Source organism: Gekko japonicus, unplaced genomic scaffold (assembly GCF_001447785.1).
Source record: "Gekko japonicus isolate JY-2015 unplaced genomic scaffold, Gekko_japonicus_V1.1 scaffold205, whole genome shotgun sequence".
Classification (NCBI taxonomy): domain Eukaryota; kingdom Metazoa; phylum Chordata; class Lepidosauria; order Squamata; family Gekkonidae; genus Gekko; species Gekko japonicus.
The window spans coordinates 1,204,309-1,220,936 of record NW_015175976.1 but is presented as its reverse complement, the minus strand read 5'-3'; the positions used below and the strand labels follow the sequence as shown (position 1 = coordinate 1,220,936).

The window sequence follows — 16,628 nt, the reverse complement described above, 5'->3', positions numbered from 1 at the left end:
ACCAAAGTAGCCCGTCCCGTGTAAGAGCTGATATTATTTGGTTTTTATTTGGGCTTCTCGATGAATGGGAGGGGTTTAAAGTTTAAACCCCTCCCCTCCCTGGAGTTGGGCCCCAGCTGCGCGCAACTCCACAGAGAAGGGAAGGGGCTTAAACTTTAAACTCCTTCCCTTCTCTCTGGAGTCTCGCTGCAGCTGCGGCCCAACTCCAGGGAGAGGTTTAAACTTTAAACCCCTTTCCATCCCCTCTCCCAGACAGGTTTGTGTGGTGGGGAGGGCTCTCCCTCCCCGGCGCGCACAGATCCTGGGGCCAGCTTCTTCTGCAGGGTGGTTTAAAAAACCACCCCGCAGAAGAAGCCCCACCATGCAGCCAGGTCTTTGTGTTGGGGAGGAAGAGGTGTACCCGCCGCACAGATCCCATCACTGGCTGCTTCTGCGGGGTGGTTTTTTAAGAAGCCTTGCCAGGCAGCTGGGTCTTCGGCGGGTGAGGAGGGCTCTCCCTCCCTGCCCACACAGATCCCAAGCCCAGCTTCTTCTGTGGGGTGGTTTAAAAAACTACCCCACAGAAGAAGCTCTCTCAGCAGGGATTTAAACTCCCCAATCTTGCTTCCCTTCCCCAGTCAACCCACTGTGGTAGAATTACAAACAAAACCAGAAAACTTATATTGTATGATACAATTCAAACAATTTGGAATCTTTGTTAAAGAACCCATATATATATATATATAAAAGAGCCAGGATCAAAAAGTACTTAATACAAAGGGAGAATACAATTAGATTCCACAATTCCTTTGTATAAAAAACTTCAGGAGTACAATAGTTCCATGTCTTATGCTTCACTGCCGCATTCACGTTTCGCTTCTTCAGATAGCTGGTACTCTTTAGCTGTGAATGAGAGTTTCAACAATTCTCCTTCACAGGGCTATTTTTGGGCAGGAACGCACAGGAACGGAGTTCCAGCTGGCTCCCGAGTTGGCCACGCCCAGCTGGAACTCATTAGCATAATAGGCCACACCCAAAAGCAGAAACTCATTAGGACTGGCTACATTAGGGGTGTGTGGCCTAACATGCAAAGGAGTTCCTGCTACAAAAAAAGCCCTGGGTTTTGACAACAAACAAGGTAAACAGAAGCAAAAGGTGGGTGTGGCTGGATGACCACACTTCTGGTAATGTGGGGTGTGGTCTAATAGGCTAATAAGCTGCTATGTCAGGGGTGTGGCCTAATATGCTAATGTGTTTCTGCTGTTGGGTGTGGCCTGTTATGCTAATGAGTTCCTGCTCCTTCACTAGTTTTCCATTTGCTCCACTGATAGGTTCTCTTTCTGCCGATTAGGCTTCTGCAATAGTGTTGGTCAACTTCCTTTGGAATATTGCAGGAGACATATAAGAGGTAACACCTCAAAGTCACTGAATAGGGAAAAAATGCCCACAGCATCACAAGAAATTTGCTCTCAAAGGTCTCACAGTGCAATACATAATACTGCATGTAACTAACTATTCCACTTATCATATTAGAAAACAACAATAGGAAAGTGTAATATCTAAACTGGACCTTGGTTGTTACTGCTCACATGTACCAAACTGGCACGTCCCTTCATCAAACTACAGCTGAGAATATTCTCCATTCTCCGGAAAGTATTGAACTGACCCAACCATGCTATAACCTGTTAAAATATATTCATCGCAGGTATCACTTTAATCAACAGGAGGAGTAACTTCCTTTGGGAAGCTGTTCCAAGTTGTAATGTTATATCATCCCGTTCAAGCAATGTTCTCCAGTGACTGAAGTTTTGAAAATGCAGATCTTGCTTCTCGTTGCGCATATTGCCACCCCTCCGGTATAACAGGACATCTAAGAGGTCTTTCGGGTTGTGGCTGGAACCTTAGATGAAGCAGATGCACCAAAGGATGAGCGACTGGTTAATGGTCTTGTCCCTTTAAAACAGATAAATAAGTGTTAGGAGTATAAAAAAAAAATATGGCCCTAAAGGGAAGATCGAATTCCAAATTCAAAAACAGGTAATTAACGCTCAGATCCAAGCTGCCTGGACCTGAACTGCAGCGCTTCCTTTGAAACCCTTATCAAAGATTCTTCTTGCCAGGAAATTAAACCCCCCTCCCAGTTCTGCAGAAGCCTTGCCAAAGTGTTCAATTAAAACCTAGACTCGGCTCTGAACTTCTTGGTCTCACGAGACACCAAAATGAACATAAACCCCAAAATTATTTATATCATTTGACGTACAAGCCCTAGATAGGCCATCCAAGCCCAACTAATATAACTGGGCTAGACAGCCGGGGATTAAATTAGTGTTGTGTAATGTTACATGTATCAATACTGTAAGTGACCCAAGGCTGGAACTGGACATTATGGATGACAAATGGCTGCGGCCTAAAATAGCATCCCTGCATTTCCTCATAGACTCTGCCCTGGTAACATCCATTAAATGAAAATGTGTGATATGATGTCATTGCATGGGAAGTTTTGATGTCATGCAAATATCGCACAAAGTAGTGGCGCAGAAGCGGGGAAACTTGCAGTGTGGTGGCTTTACATTGTACAGTTCCGTGTGCAGTCTTATGCACCGCTGAATTGTGTGGGACTTACTTCTGAGCAGGCATGCATGGGACTGCACCAAGACTTGACTAGATGGTGCAGGGCACAAGCAGTTTGTATAAGGAGAGATATTCATTCAAGTATGTGGGCTCTCTGTAAGGGGTTTAAAGGTAAGCCCCAACGCCTTGCACATGACCCCCAAATAGACAACCAATAGAGAGAATTCAGGACTGATGTAATATGCTTCTGATAGGTGGACCCTAATAATAAATGGGCTGCAGTAGGCTGGGCTGAGTGGAGTGTCCAGATTATCTTCAAGGGAAGCCCCATGTAAAATGTGTTACAGTAGTCTAGCTCTGAGATCACCACAGCGTGGGTCAGCATGGCCACAGCTTGGCTTACTCCCAGGGAAGTGTCTGCATAAACGGGGCCCACTTCCAAACTAAATGCAACAAGGGGAAAAGCAATCTCTTTTGTTTCCATGATCTAATACGTCCAAGCTTTTCTCAGAACACACCAATGAAAACTGCACCCCATCAATAGTGGGAAGAACTACAACTGTACTGTGTGAAGGGAGAGTTTTTTTTTTTTTTTAGAAAAGTGTGCATTCATGCAACCTCTCACCTCCCCTGCAGTCTGGAGTGGTACAGTCTAGGACAAGTTCTGTCTCGTGATGTGATATTTGTAGTGGTGGAGGCTGGAGTTCAGAATTCAGGGCAAGAACTATGTGACCCAAGATTTGCTGTGGAATCTAAGCCTGAACCCCGAGGTTTCTTTTGCATTTAAAATCCAGGAATAATTAATCCAGGAATAATGACCCTGAACCGCAGCCTCTGAAGTATACTCAGATGACCTCAACCTTGTATATAAACCTAAACCAGGGCTCAGAATTAAGAACATGCCTGCTCATCCACAGATTCTAATTTCCTTTGCTAACGTAGAATCAAATACTGCATGGAGAAAGGGGAGGACGCAAGGGGCGGGACAAGAAGAGCAGCCATAGGGAGTAATCCTAAAGTGGTCTACTCAGAAGTAAGTCCTGTGTTATCTAGTGGGATTTACTCCCTGGACAGGGTCCTTAGGACTGCAACAGGACCCACTCAAGAGCAAAGTATCATAAATGAATTTCACTTGACCTTCCTACCCATCTGTGATTATTCTTTCCATTCCACCTTGTTGTGCGTTACGGAATGCTCACTCCCGTTCTTTGCAATAAACCAGGAATATTTTCTTAAATGGAGTTACCACGATTGTTAAGTAACGTACATCACCTGCACAGCAACGTTCCAATGGGCCATCATGGGGGGCGGGGGGGGGTCCTCCCACAATTTTGGACACCGGTCAGCAGAAGAAATGCCTCTCTCGTCCCTCTGCCCTCCCCCTTCCTCCTGATCTCTTCCACTCTCACAAACGACAAGCAACATACGGTATTACGTTCCACTTGGCATGAACTTGGAAAGGGCTTGCTGCTGACTCAGTGGCAGGCGCACACGGTACGAGGAGGGAATTAGCAGCTCTTGCGATCTCACCTCTCTCACCCCTTTCTGCCAGATGCCAAAAACAGACAGCAAGCTGGCTTGCTGTCAAGCTGATGCCAGCGAAGCCAAGTGTCTTCCCTTGCTTCTGGAGGCTGCATAGGGGTTTTTTGGAAAGCGCTATGCTAGAGATTATCAAGAACTGCTGTCGGGGCAGGGAAGAAAAGCATCCTTTAGAGAGCTGTTCAAACTGCCAACCACATTATGGAACCCCGATAGTCCCATTAAATGGGGACATTAAGCAGTCATGAAGAGAAGAAGCAGAGGAGGAGGAGGAGATTGGATTTATACCCCACCCTTCACTTGGAGTCTCAGAATGGTTTACAATCTCTTTTCCCTTCCTTTCCCCACAATAGGCACCCTATGAGGTAGGTGGGGCTGAGAGAGCATTGAGAGAACTGCTCTTGAGAGAACAGCTCTGAGAGAACTTATGACTGGTCACACCAGCAGCTGCATGTGGAGAAATGGGGCATAAAAGCCTGGTTCTCTCAGATTAGAGTCTGCGCTCCTAACCCCTACACCAAACTGGCTCTACAATGATCAGGTGTGGATTATTTCAGTCCAGCCCAGCCTTTATTTCAATCTGGAATGGGCAGCACATGGTTATGTAGGTCAGCAGCAAGCCCATTTTGTTGAAAATCCACATGGCTCTGTGGAGACCAGGGCTATTTTTGGGCAGGAACGCACAGGAACGGAGTTCTGGCTGGCTCCCTAGTTGGCCACGCCCAGCAGGAACTCATTAGCATAATAGGTCACACCCAACAGCAGAAACTCATTAGGATTGGCTACATTAGGGGTGTGTGGCCTAACATGCAAAGGAGTTCCTGCTACAAAAAAGCCCTGGGTTTTGACAACAAACAAGGTAAACAGAATAACAAGCAAAAGGTGGGTGTGGCTGGATAACCACACTTCTGGTAACATGGGGGTGCGGCCTAATGTGCTAATGAGCTGTGCTGTCAGGGGTGTGGCCCAATATGCTAATAAGTTCCTGCTGTTGGGTGTGGCCTATTATGCTAATGAGTTCCTGCTGGGCTTTTTCTACAAAAAGAGCCCTGGTGGAGACCATTGATTTAATATTATTCCGGGTCATGCCGGAAGTGACATCATCACGTCAATGCAACACTGATCACCCCCCATTTCTCCCAGAATCCCCCCCCTCAACACTCAGTTGAATGGTGGCAGGCAAAGCTGGCCAGGAGCAGGCATTTTCGTGCCAAAGTGGGAGACCCGCCTGCCTCGGTTATAAAGTTTGCAGCCTGCAATATTGCACCTTCAGCTAACAGCCAGTCCTCAGGCAGGAATGTATACAGTGTCTTCCCCCAATAACGGTCCTTTGCTACAGATGTTTAGAGAAGTTTACCTCTTGGCCCGAAGCGTTGAAGATAACAATGGGAGCAATAGGGTTTGTCATCGTACTGAGAAAGAAGACCGGGAGAAAAAGATTAATTGTTGCACCTTTGCTAACAACACTTCATTTATCAGCGACTGGCATGCAAGGTGTTATGTGAGATGCTGCCACCCCATTGCCAACTATTTAAATAACACCCAGGGTGGGATCAAAGGAAACAAGGAGGGCACAGGACAAACAGTGAACTGCAGAAGACCTCCCCTCTCTGGGTTTTCTAAGTACCTGGAGAATTGAAGGTAGAAATCAGGAAATCCTGATCCATGGCCATTGATTGTCACTGAATTTATCTTCTATCCCATTTGGACCAAGATCCATAGTTTTTGCAATGTGAACACAGGCAGGAAAGGGTACAGCAGTTTGAATCTAGATCTTGCTAGGGAAAGCTTGCTAAGATGCAAGACCAGTTTCTAGGATTTGGGGGAGATTGAAACTAGTACTGCCTGTGTGCGTTTGCCTCCCATCTGCGCAACTTGTTAGGGTTGCCAGGTCTTACCTGGGTCCTGGTGGTGGGGGGGGTCCAGTCTGGCTCCTGGAGTTTTCTGGTGCATGTGCTGTGATGATGTCACCTGGAAGTGACATCATCGCACCGGGCACATCATGCAGGGGACGCCATAGAGTTTTTACCCAAACACCAGAGCACCCCCTGCATGATGGAAAGTGGGGGGAAACCTGCCCCCATCAGGGGGTTATATATCAAAAATGAGAGCTCATGGGAGGAGAGTGTATAAATATGAAGACACTCCGTGAATGAATTATGAACAATAGTACAATAGTTCCACGGCTTATGTGAGTACAGCCAGCCGTGTATAGCTGTACTCACATAAGACTATTGTACTCCTGAAGTTTTTTATACAAAGGAATTGTGGACTCTAATTGTATTCTCCCTTTGTATTAAGTACTTTTTGATCCCATCAGGGGGTTGGCAACCCTGCAGCCTGTATATTGTTATGTTAAAGGTCATTACAACAAGCATAATGGCTTTCTAATTCTGTGCCTAGACAGCAGGGGTCCCCAACCTCTTTGCACCTGTGGGCACCTATGGAATTCTGACACAGGCGATGGGCACAATCGCAAATATGGCTGCCACGGGAGGTGAAGCCAATCACAAAATGTCAGTGAGTGAGGATATATATAATTCTAATCTAATTCTAACATTAACAAATTGACATTTCGGGAAGAAGCTCTGTTTAACATTATGCCTTTTAATCTGCGGAGCCAACCAGAAACCCTTCTGAGCCAACTATGTTGCAAAATTGACATAGGTTGAGATAAATGGGTTGCAAATAGGGTTGCCAACTCTAAGTTGGGATATTCCTGGCGATTTGGAGGTAAAGCCTGGGAAGGGGAGGGCAGGACCTCAGCAGGGCATATAATGTCATAGAGTCCACGCTCCAAACCTGCCATTTTCTCCAGGGGAACTAATCCTGGTAAGTCTGGAGATCAGTTGTAATTTTGGGAGCTCTCCAGGCCCCACCTGGAGTTTATACAAAAACTGAGGATCACAGTGTTAGGAAGATATGCAAAAGTATATAGCACTGTGTATAATAGATGTATGTTCAAGGTAAATCAATTTTGTGCTTTTTCTCCCCCCCCTTTCTATACTGTTGTATAAATATTGGTATCAAATATGATCAAAAATAGGTTTCACCCAAACAAAACATCAAAGTGCAGGTTTACATTCTGTTCAAATATTCTGACAGTTCCTTGTCAGAATCACAATCACTAGACCCACGGGACTCTCGTAATTTACCCGTTTCGAATACAGTCTTTTTCAAGGACTGTGGTGTATATAAAGGACATAAGGCACAATCATTTCTCTTTGTGTGCACAAAAACTCTTAAGATAGCAGCATATTTTCTAGGGTCCCATCAGCACCCTTGCAGCAGCCATAATAACCTATCTAGGATAGGATATCTCTCATGTTTTATCAGGTTTGGGTGAAACCTATTTTTGATACTATTTGATACCAATAGTTATATAACAGTATAAAAACATTAAAAAAAGTTAAAAGCCCAAAATTGATTTACATTGAACATACATCTATTATACACAGTGCTATATACTTTTGCATACCCGCCTGGAGGCTGGCAACCACGGGTACAAATCTGATACAAAGAATTAACAAACACAATTTTATTTGCCTTTCCCCCCAGCTCAGTACATTCCATGAAAGATATGTCTGCATTACCCATTGCTTATCTTTGAAACTTTTCAGCCTGGCTGTGTTATATCCCCCTTGAAGCTTAACAAATGAATCTTAAAACCAGTGCTAATAGAAAATAATGTCTAGTGCCTGCATCAGGTGCGTACAGAAAGGCCCTTCCAATATTTACGGAGTAGGAGAGACAGCCCATTCCTATTATTAAAGATCCCTCCAAACACACCTTGAGACTAAAGTCATTACAAATGCAGGGATGGAGGCATCGTGCCATTATTCCTCCCCCAAATGTTCTCGTTAATGGGTTTGAAACTCTGGCAGCGATGTAGGTGTAATCACGCAGAGCAAAATACGCAGCTGTGTATTGCAGGAGAATGGGACGACATCAGAGATCCTGGTGGGGAATGGAGTGTGGAGCGCTCCCATAGGCTTCGCTGAGATCCTTGCTGTATTCCCCTTCCGCCCATGCTTGCTTTTTTATTGCATTGGAGGAACAGATCGAGTCTGAAATGGGCATGAAGTGGCTGCTTAGGCATGGCCCTTGTCAAGGTTCTCTCACTCTGGCCAGGCCACGATGACCTGATCTCCACAGCTGAAAGGCAAGAGGGGACCCTGACCAATGTTCCCTCTAAGCTGTGGAGTCTTGTGAGCAAAAATTCTGCTTCATGAGCTACTGGCATTAAAGTTGTGAGCAAGCGATTTGGCTGCTACATAAATGAGTTTGCTCTGGAGCCATCCTTCCTGAGCGAAGACAAAACGGTGTGAGCCGGAGGCTAAAAAACTGTGAGTTAGCTCACACTAACTCAGTTTAGAGGGAACACTGACCCTGACCTGTCTTCAGTGCTGGGGGGAGCTCTGTTCAGATGAACAACACTCACACCGGTCAGATGGAGTGCTTAATTTGTAACAGTGGGAATTGCCAGAGCTGAAAACCTGGCAAAATCACAGCAGCAGTGACAACATTATTTAATATGTTTATATGCCACTTCTTCCACATCCTCTGTCCCAGAGGTGTCGAACTCATTTGTTACGAGGGCCGGATCTGACATAAAAGTCACTTTGTTGGGCCGGGCCATGTGTGCCATAAAACGTAATGCCGGGTACCGGAGATATTCTACCACTGACAGTGACCCATACCCCTCCTCAGCAGAGCTCGGGGCCAAACCAGCCCTCCTCACCCCTTATCGTTGCCAACTCTGGGTGGGGCAATCCCTGGAGTTTTGAGGAAGACCCTGGGGAGGGTCTGCGTTTGGGGAAGGGAGGGACCCCAGCAGGGAGTCTAATACCCTAATAGAGGCCCTTCTGGCCCACATTTGGACTGGTGCTGCCCAGTTGCTCATCGGGCAGATAAGAGCCCTGGATGGGCCAGTTCCAGCCTCTGGCAGGCCCATAGCCAGCATTTTGTGTCTTGTGGGGCAATTTTTTCCTGGTGGGGCTGCCATTATTTGTCACAGTGAAGGGGGGTGGCATTAGGGCTGCCAAGTGGGGGCAGGGGACGTGTAACCCCCCACTTTGGAGGCCCTATTCCCACCACCGTGGAATCTGGCCCCGGGGGAACCCCACCCCCCGAAGCACAGCGTGGGTGTGTCACAGGAAGTGACGCAACCACGTAGAGCACGTTGGGGGCATGGCCCCAACAGTTGGAGGGAAAACTCTGGTTTTCCCTCCAACGATTGGGGCCACGCCCCCAACGTGCTCTACGTCGTGCGTCACTTCCTGTGACATTCTGGAGGCACGCGTGCGTCCCTTGGCAGCTCCCAGACCGAAGCAACGCTCCCCCGCCAGTGAGTCAGAATGATTTGGCAACCCTAGGTGGCGAGCACCCCTCTTCCTCCCCTCCTGCGAGATTTAAAGGGCCCTTCAGCTGATCAGCAGGGAGCACGTGGCCCACCGATCAGCCGGAGGGGCCTTTAAACCTTGCAAGAGGGGAGGGTGCCCTTTAAATGCTTTTGGGAAGAAGCCGGAAGGCTTTAAGCGAGGGTCCCTTTAAGGAAGGGGGCAGAGCCCCCAGTAGCCCCACCACAGTGGTGAGCCAGGCCCCAGGGCTGTATGTGTGACTTGTCTACCCTAACCCTTCATCTCAAATTGTTTGAAAATATTGTGGCATTTCAGTGGTCAGGCACTTCGCATGGTCGCTACATGTTCTGTCCCAGAGAGTTGTTTGTGGCTTTTTTTTAAAAATGAAGTTGATATATCACCATAGCCGTGTGTGTGGGGGGGAACAGTAGCTGTGGGGAGCATGGAAAATGGCATGGATATGGGCAGAAGGTGCAAGAATGTGCATCTCTTTTTCCACATGGCGTGCAAGGATGTCTTGACTGTGACGTTTCCCAAAAGACTGTAGGCAATGAGGTTTGGGAAAGAAAGCAAAACATCGGGGTGGGGGGTGGGGAGGAAACATAGAAGCAGGACAACAAAGAAGAGAAAAGGACTACATCGTCAGGATGCTCCCCAAGACAGTGCTACATGCTAAAGAGGCTAAGACAGATCAAAACATCCATGTGGTAGTAGCATAAGCCACAAAACATGTGCACGCACACAGAAACGGCACCGGCATGTTGTAATAACATGGGCAGAGATTCCAGTCACATTCCACTATGCAGTTCCCCAAATAAAAAAAAAAGAGCTCTGCGTGGCTCAGTGCTTCAAAAAGCCCTTCTTTCCCCACATGTGCATACCCTGAGCTGGTGGCCTAGCTATATCCGGGCTATATCCTTTCCCATGCACCCTACCCATTGTCACGACAGCCATTGTGCTAAGGCAGCTGTAAACCTGCCAGTGTTCTTCTCTCTGCTCCCCCTCCCGCCTCTCTCCCCTGCCGTCACATTAGAGCACTTCTAAGCAGTCTTTGGTGCAACCTGATCCCTAAGAGGAGCCTTTGAAAAGCTGGACGGTCCTCTGATGGCTGTCAGGTTGTAGGAAGTCACTGAAGGAGACAGATGGGGTGATGGGGTTTGGTTTTTTTTTCTTCCTACCTCGGCGTGCTGGCCGGGGCTGAGTTGCCGTTTGCAGTGGTAGCACTTCAGACAAAGGGGATGGTAGTCTTTGCCGAGAGAGCGCTTCCGCTCAGCTGTTAAGAGAGGAGGGAGGAAAGGTATGAGTAATTATGCTCCGAGCACCTCATTAATAGAGGAGCATATGTGGAATGCCGCTTTGATCCGCTGGAGTTCCTTGCCAAAGTAATTTTCAGAAGAAAAGGAGCCGTCGAATCTTTTTAATGCAGGAACAATTTGGCATCCTTCCCCCCCCTTCCTCCCCCGTTTTGCACCTCAATTTTTGCAACATGCATCTTTTTGAAGTTTGCTCAAACTTTACGTATTCGAAATTGAATTTCAAACCTTGCCAGAAGCTTTCATCTGCACTTCAATCAAAGATATTTTTTTCTTTCTTTTATATCTGGCCATCTTCTGCAAGATTATCCTAGATCATATGATGTTATTATTTGTGATGTGATGTGATGTGTGTTTGCGTGTGTGTCTACACAGCTGAACCCGAAAAGGAGACACCTACCCAAAGATTGTCAGTACCTGGCTGGTTTCCTAAGGCCTGATTTTTCAATCAGAGGCCGCTTAGCACCTTATTGTCTAGGAAATTCCTCAGAGCCACACAGCGTTCAACTCGAGGCATGCTTCCTAGCTGCAAACACTGTCCTTCTGGGATGGAAAGTGAAAATTAGAAGTGGGTGTCAAAAGTGCCCTTCTTTACACCTTTGGATTTGTGTTTGCGTGTGTGTGTGTGTGTGTGTGTGTAGATAGTCAGTTCCTGAGAAGACTGCACTACTCTCGGTGGCTTTCATCATTTCTAAGTAGGGTTTCCAGCTCTGGGTTAGGAAATACCTACAGATTTTGGGGGCGCAGCCTGGGGAGGGCGGGGTTTGGGAAGGAGAGGGACTTCAATGGGATACAATGCCATAGAGTCCACCTTCCAAAACAGCCGGAAGTGATCTCTGTCGCCTGGAGATCAGCTGTCATCTCAGACAACCTCCAGCCACCACTGGAAGCCTGGATGCCCTGTTTCTAGGATGTCCACAAGGCACTCTCAAATTCCAGCTAGTTGCCCCATTAAGGAGGGACTTCTTCTTCTCAGCTGTCCAGTGTCGAGTTCTAAGTACAGCTGGGGTCAGATCTAGGGTTGCCAGGTCCCCCCTGGCCACTGGGAGGGGGTAGGGTGGGTGGGCTGCCAGCCCCAGTTTGGGAAACCCCTGAAGATTTAGAGTAGAACCTGGGGAGGACAGTGACCTCAGCGGGGTGCAATGCTCTATAGTCCAAAGCACCCTTTTTCTCCATGGGAACTGATCTCTGTGGTCTGGAGATGAGCTATAATAGGGGGGGGGATCCCCCAGGTCCCACCTGGAGGCTGGCATCCCTCATCAGATTCCAATGACCAGAAAGGATGACAAAACCTGAGAGAAGTGGAAGTGAACCAGGACAGTTTGCCACTGAAAAAGGAGTCAATAACACCAGGCCCTGGACATGGTTATGGGGGTGGAGTAAGGAAGCTGGTACAGAAACACCCTGGAAAATCATTCTAGTGGCTTCCCTTGGCAATAGGTTCCCTATTCCCTACACTGAGGGTTTGCAGCAGATCTTGGAGCTAAGCAACGGCACAGAACTGGCTGTTCAGGGTCACCTGTTTCTCAGGATCTAGAGCCGAGGTGTCGAACTCATTTGTTACGAGGGCTGGATCTGACATAAATGTCATGTTGGTGGGCTGGGCCATGTGTGCCATAAAATGTAACATCAGGTACCCAAGATATAAACTTTATAAAGATGATTTTAGATGCCAAATGGCATTAGCAGGCTTGATTGGATTCGGTGTGATATGCAGAAGGGTAGTAGGTGTGGAGATATCAGCATTGGTAACGAGACTGGAAACCTACGTCTCAGTTTAGTCCAGGAGGATTCAGTCTGTGAGGATGCAAAGAATAAATGGAAATAAGTCTAAAGAAGTGAGCAGTGACTCACGAAAGTTCATACCCTACCACATATTTTGTTAGTCTTTAAGGTGCTACTGGACTCTTACTCTTTCTACCGCTATTAGAAACCACAACATTCAAAAACCAGTGGGAAAACGTTTTAACCTTCCAGGATATTCAGTTGCAGTTGCTGACCTAAGAGTAGCAGTGCTCTTACAAAGGAATTTCAAAGGGGTATTAGAAAGAGAGACTTCTGAATTGCAACTGATGATAATATTATCTGGACTGTTTTGTGCTGGTTACGAACTGTAATAAAGCGATGATGACGACGACGACAATGACAACGCTAAAGACAATGCATCCTCCTGGACTGAGTGGAAACCTAGGTTTCTTCTCTCGTTACCAATGCCTGCTATTGTCATTTGCCATCTGAAATCACTTCACTCTCCAAGATATAAGGACACATGGACTCACATTCTAGCTGCATCTGAAGAAGTGAGCAGTGACTCATGAAAGATCATGCTCTGCCACAAATTTTGTTAGTTGTTAAGTTGCTACTGAACTCTTGCTCCCTTCCACTAATAAAGATTGTCTGTTAGAACTGGATAGGGGATCTCTCTCCCTCCCTCCACCTCCCTCTCTCCCTCCCTTTGAAGAAATGTGTGCACACGAAAGCTTATACCTGGAATAAAACTTTGTTGGTCTTAAAGATACCATGGACTCTCCCTCCCTCCCTCTGTCTTTGGTTCTTTCTCTCTCCCTCCTCAAAGGAGAAGGGGGGGAGCACTCAGCCAATCGAGGGAATGGAGGCTTGGCTTTCTTTCTCTCCTCTGCAAAGCAGGAAACAGGAGAGGAGAGAGCTGGGCAAAAGTGAGCTGCAATGCAGAAAGCAGAGAGCCAGGTGCTGGCAGGCCAGATAAGAGCCCTGCAGGGGCTGATTCTGACCTGTGGGCTGTATGTTTGACAGCCCTGATCAAGACAAATCAGGTCCATGGTATTTGTGTTTTTGACTGAACTGCCTGAAGGTCTGTCCTCTGACCAGTGATACACAGAGCTGGGGTAATTCAGACCTGACCTGTACAGCTCCCAGTTCAAGCTCTGGGATGCTTGACATTCCCTGCCCCCTAATTACTAGAGGCACAAACATTTATCAGCCAAGTCAAGGGGAGCCTTCACACATGGGGCTGAGAAAGCCCTGAGAAAACGGCTCTTGAGAGAACAGCTCTGAGACAACTATGACTGACCCAAGGTCACCCAGCTGGCTGCTCTGAGAGAACTGGTTCTCCAGATTAGAGTCTGCTGCTCTTAATCTTAAACACTACACCAAACAGGGAGGGAGAGGCATATTTTGTTTTAAAAAGGTTTCATCCACATAATACCTGGAAGTGAGTTGTTCAGGGGCCCATCCAAGACTGGAGCCAATGACCATCCTCTTACTTGAAAGTAGGAGGCAGGTGTGTATGAAAAGAAAGCACAATGTTTTAGATTCTGGTTGGGAGGAGAGAGAAAGAACACTGCTGTGAGCTGGCTAAAGCCCTTGAGGGGTGCAGGATCTCTCTCTGGGGACTGGATATGGGTAGGCTTTTCAACACTGCATAGAGTTGTCAACTCCAGGCAGGGAAATTCCTTGAGATATGGGTGTAGAACCTAGGGAGGGTGGGATTTTTTTGGGGGGGGATTCAGTGGGGTACAATGCCATAGAGTCCACCCTCCAAAGCTGCTGTTTTCTCCAGGGGAATTGATCTCTGTGTGGTCTGCAGATCAGTTGTAATCCCAGGAGAACCCCAGGCCCCACCTGGAAGTTGGTAACTCTACTTGCATATGTATCTTCCTTATAAATAAAAGCCGAATGGTGGTGGCACGTCTCTAGAACATTCCACATGCTCCAAAATCAGTTCGCTCTCTGATCTGTCTATCCACTGGCTGCTTTGCCTGAGTCCTGCCTCCAACATTCTAAACAGTTTGCTCTTCCTCTCCGCCCCATAGCCAGTCAGAACACAGAGGTTATTTGCATATGCAGCCTCATTGGCCTCTGCCTCAGAACACAGAGGTCGTTTGCATATGCGACTTGATTGGCGTTTGCCTCTAACATTCTAAACAGTTTTGCTGTTCTGAGGTAAAATATGTCCAATCTCCAAGTGAGGGCTGGAGATCACTCAGAATTACAACTGCTTTCCAGATGGAAAAGATCAGTTCCCCTGGAGAAAATGGTGGGCTCTGTATCCTTATATGCTGCTGAGGTGGCCCCCATATGACAGCCAATGTGATGTAGCAGTCAGGGCTTCAGAGCACGGGAGAGGCTGCAGATGTGTGGGGGGTGGAAAGCTGAAGAGTGAGGGGGAAATAAAGGTAGGTTGATGATTGGCTGGGAAGGAGATAGAGTTGCCAACTCCAGGTGGGAAATTCCTAGAGATGTGAGGGATGGAGCCTGGAGAGGGTGGGGTTTCAGGAGATGTGGGACCTTGGACAGGTACAAACCCATAGACTCCATCCTCCAAACCAACCATTCCCTTCTGGGAAACCATCGTTGCCAATCTCCAAGTGAGGGCTGGAGCTCACTCAAAATTACAACTGTTCTTTAGGTAGCAGAGATCAGTTCCTCTGGAGAAAATGGTGGACTCAGTGTCATTATACCCTGCTGAGGTCGCCACAGCAAATTGACACTGAGTGTCCAAGGCCGGGGCACCCGCCCAGAGCCTCTTTCTAGAGGCCGTTGTATTTATTTCCACAATGGGCCTTTTTCCTAGTTTGAAAATAAAGGCAATATTACACAAAAAAATGTACTCAGTCCCTCCTCCAAAGGGAGCCAACCTGGCTAAGCATTAGCCTCCAGACCTTCTCATCGCTCACAGAATTGGGGCCTGCATAACAATACAGTACTGGCTGATCTGTACATTGATCTCCCTGATGTATTTTAACAGGAAACAGCAGCCTGTGAGGGGCCCAGATTTTCAGATTAGGAGCATGGTACAAGGGAAGGAGGTATTAATGCTTCATCTGTGCAGTTTCACTGCTGGAAATCTACTTCCAAGAGGGGCAGGGATTATTAGTACTGAATGGAAAGAAAGTCACCTGCTCTTTGGATTGCCATTTTTCTTTCCTAGGGCAAAGAAGAGGAAGAAGAACAGCAGGCATAAGGGAGTTAGGGAAATGGTTAAACCATCTCTCCCCCTATTTACAGATTTTTCTGTTAGCTATTGAGGTCATGTGATCATTTATTTGAAACTCTACCCCCATGAAATATGGCAGCCCCACTCAGGAAGGAAAGCTGGCTATTGAGGGATGCCAGCTTCCAGGTGGAGCCAGGGGATCTCTGAGAATTACAATTCATCTCCAGACTAAAGAGATCAGTTCCCCTGGAGAAAATGGATGCTTTGGAGGGTAGACTCTATGGCATTGTATCCCACTGAGGTCTCTTGTCCTCCCCAGGCTCCACCCCTCAAACATCCAGGAATTTCCCAAGGAGGAGCTGGCATCTCTGTGTTTCCAGGGAGACCTGGCAACCCTACTACAGCCTTGGCTCAGAATAAATGAGGAGTAAGGAGAAAGCAAAATGGAGCACTTCTTTGTGAGCCTTTACAACCTTAACCTACATTTCAGTAGCACCGGTACATTCTATTGCTGCATAAATTGTCAGAGAACATTAGATGACTTCATGTTTGTAAAACTCTTGCACCTCCTTTGAGAGAGGGGCGGGGAGAGGGAGGGAGGAACATTTGGTTTACTATTTTATTTATTTATTGTCTGATTTCTACCCCGCCCTCCCCGCAAGCAGGCTCAGGGCAATTCTATCAATGCAATCCTAGGCAGAATTCCTTTAGTCTAAGCTCAGTGATTTCTGTGCAGCATGACTTTGTGCTAAGTGCAATAGTGGGGGATATTTCAACTGACTGGATCGGGATGAAGAGAATGAATTGATGCCAACTCATGAGTCTTGTTAAAACATGGGATTGCAGGCCTTGTTGTGAGTCTCAGCAGCTGTAATAACTACAGGTAGAAACAACTGCCAAGACTTTGGAACATGGAGACTCACTATAACAGCATCCCACATCATCATGATG

The 16,628-nt window shown here is 47.1% G+C and overlaps 1 protein-coding gene across 1 annotated transcript in view; it reads right to left on the bottom strand.

The window, feature by feature from the left end:
• Positions 1-1,820: 1,820 nt before the first annotated feature.
• Positions 1,821-16,628, bottom strand: part of LOC107123000 (cysteine-rich protein 1-like) — a 36,199-nt gene continuing 21,391 nt past the window's right edge. Inside the window, exons 2-4 of the mRNA XM_015426153.1 lie at positions 10,628-10,722; positions 5,447-5,501; positions 1,821-1,932 (exon numbers count right to left, since the gene is read on the bottom strand). Coding sequence (XP_015281639.1) covers positions 1,850-1,932; positions 5,447-5,501; positions 10,628-10,722 — 233 coding nt within the window. The 3' untranslated portion in view covers positions 1,821-1,849. The remainder of the gene's footprint in view (positions 1,933-5,446; positions 5,502-10,627; positions 10,723-16,628) is intronic.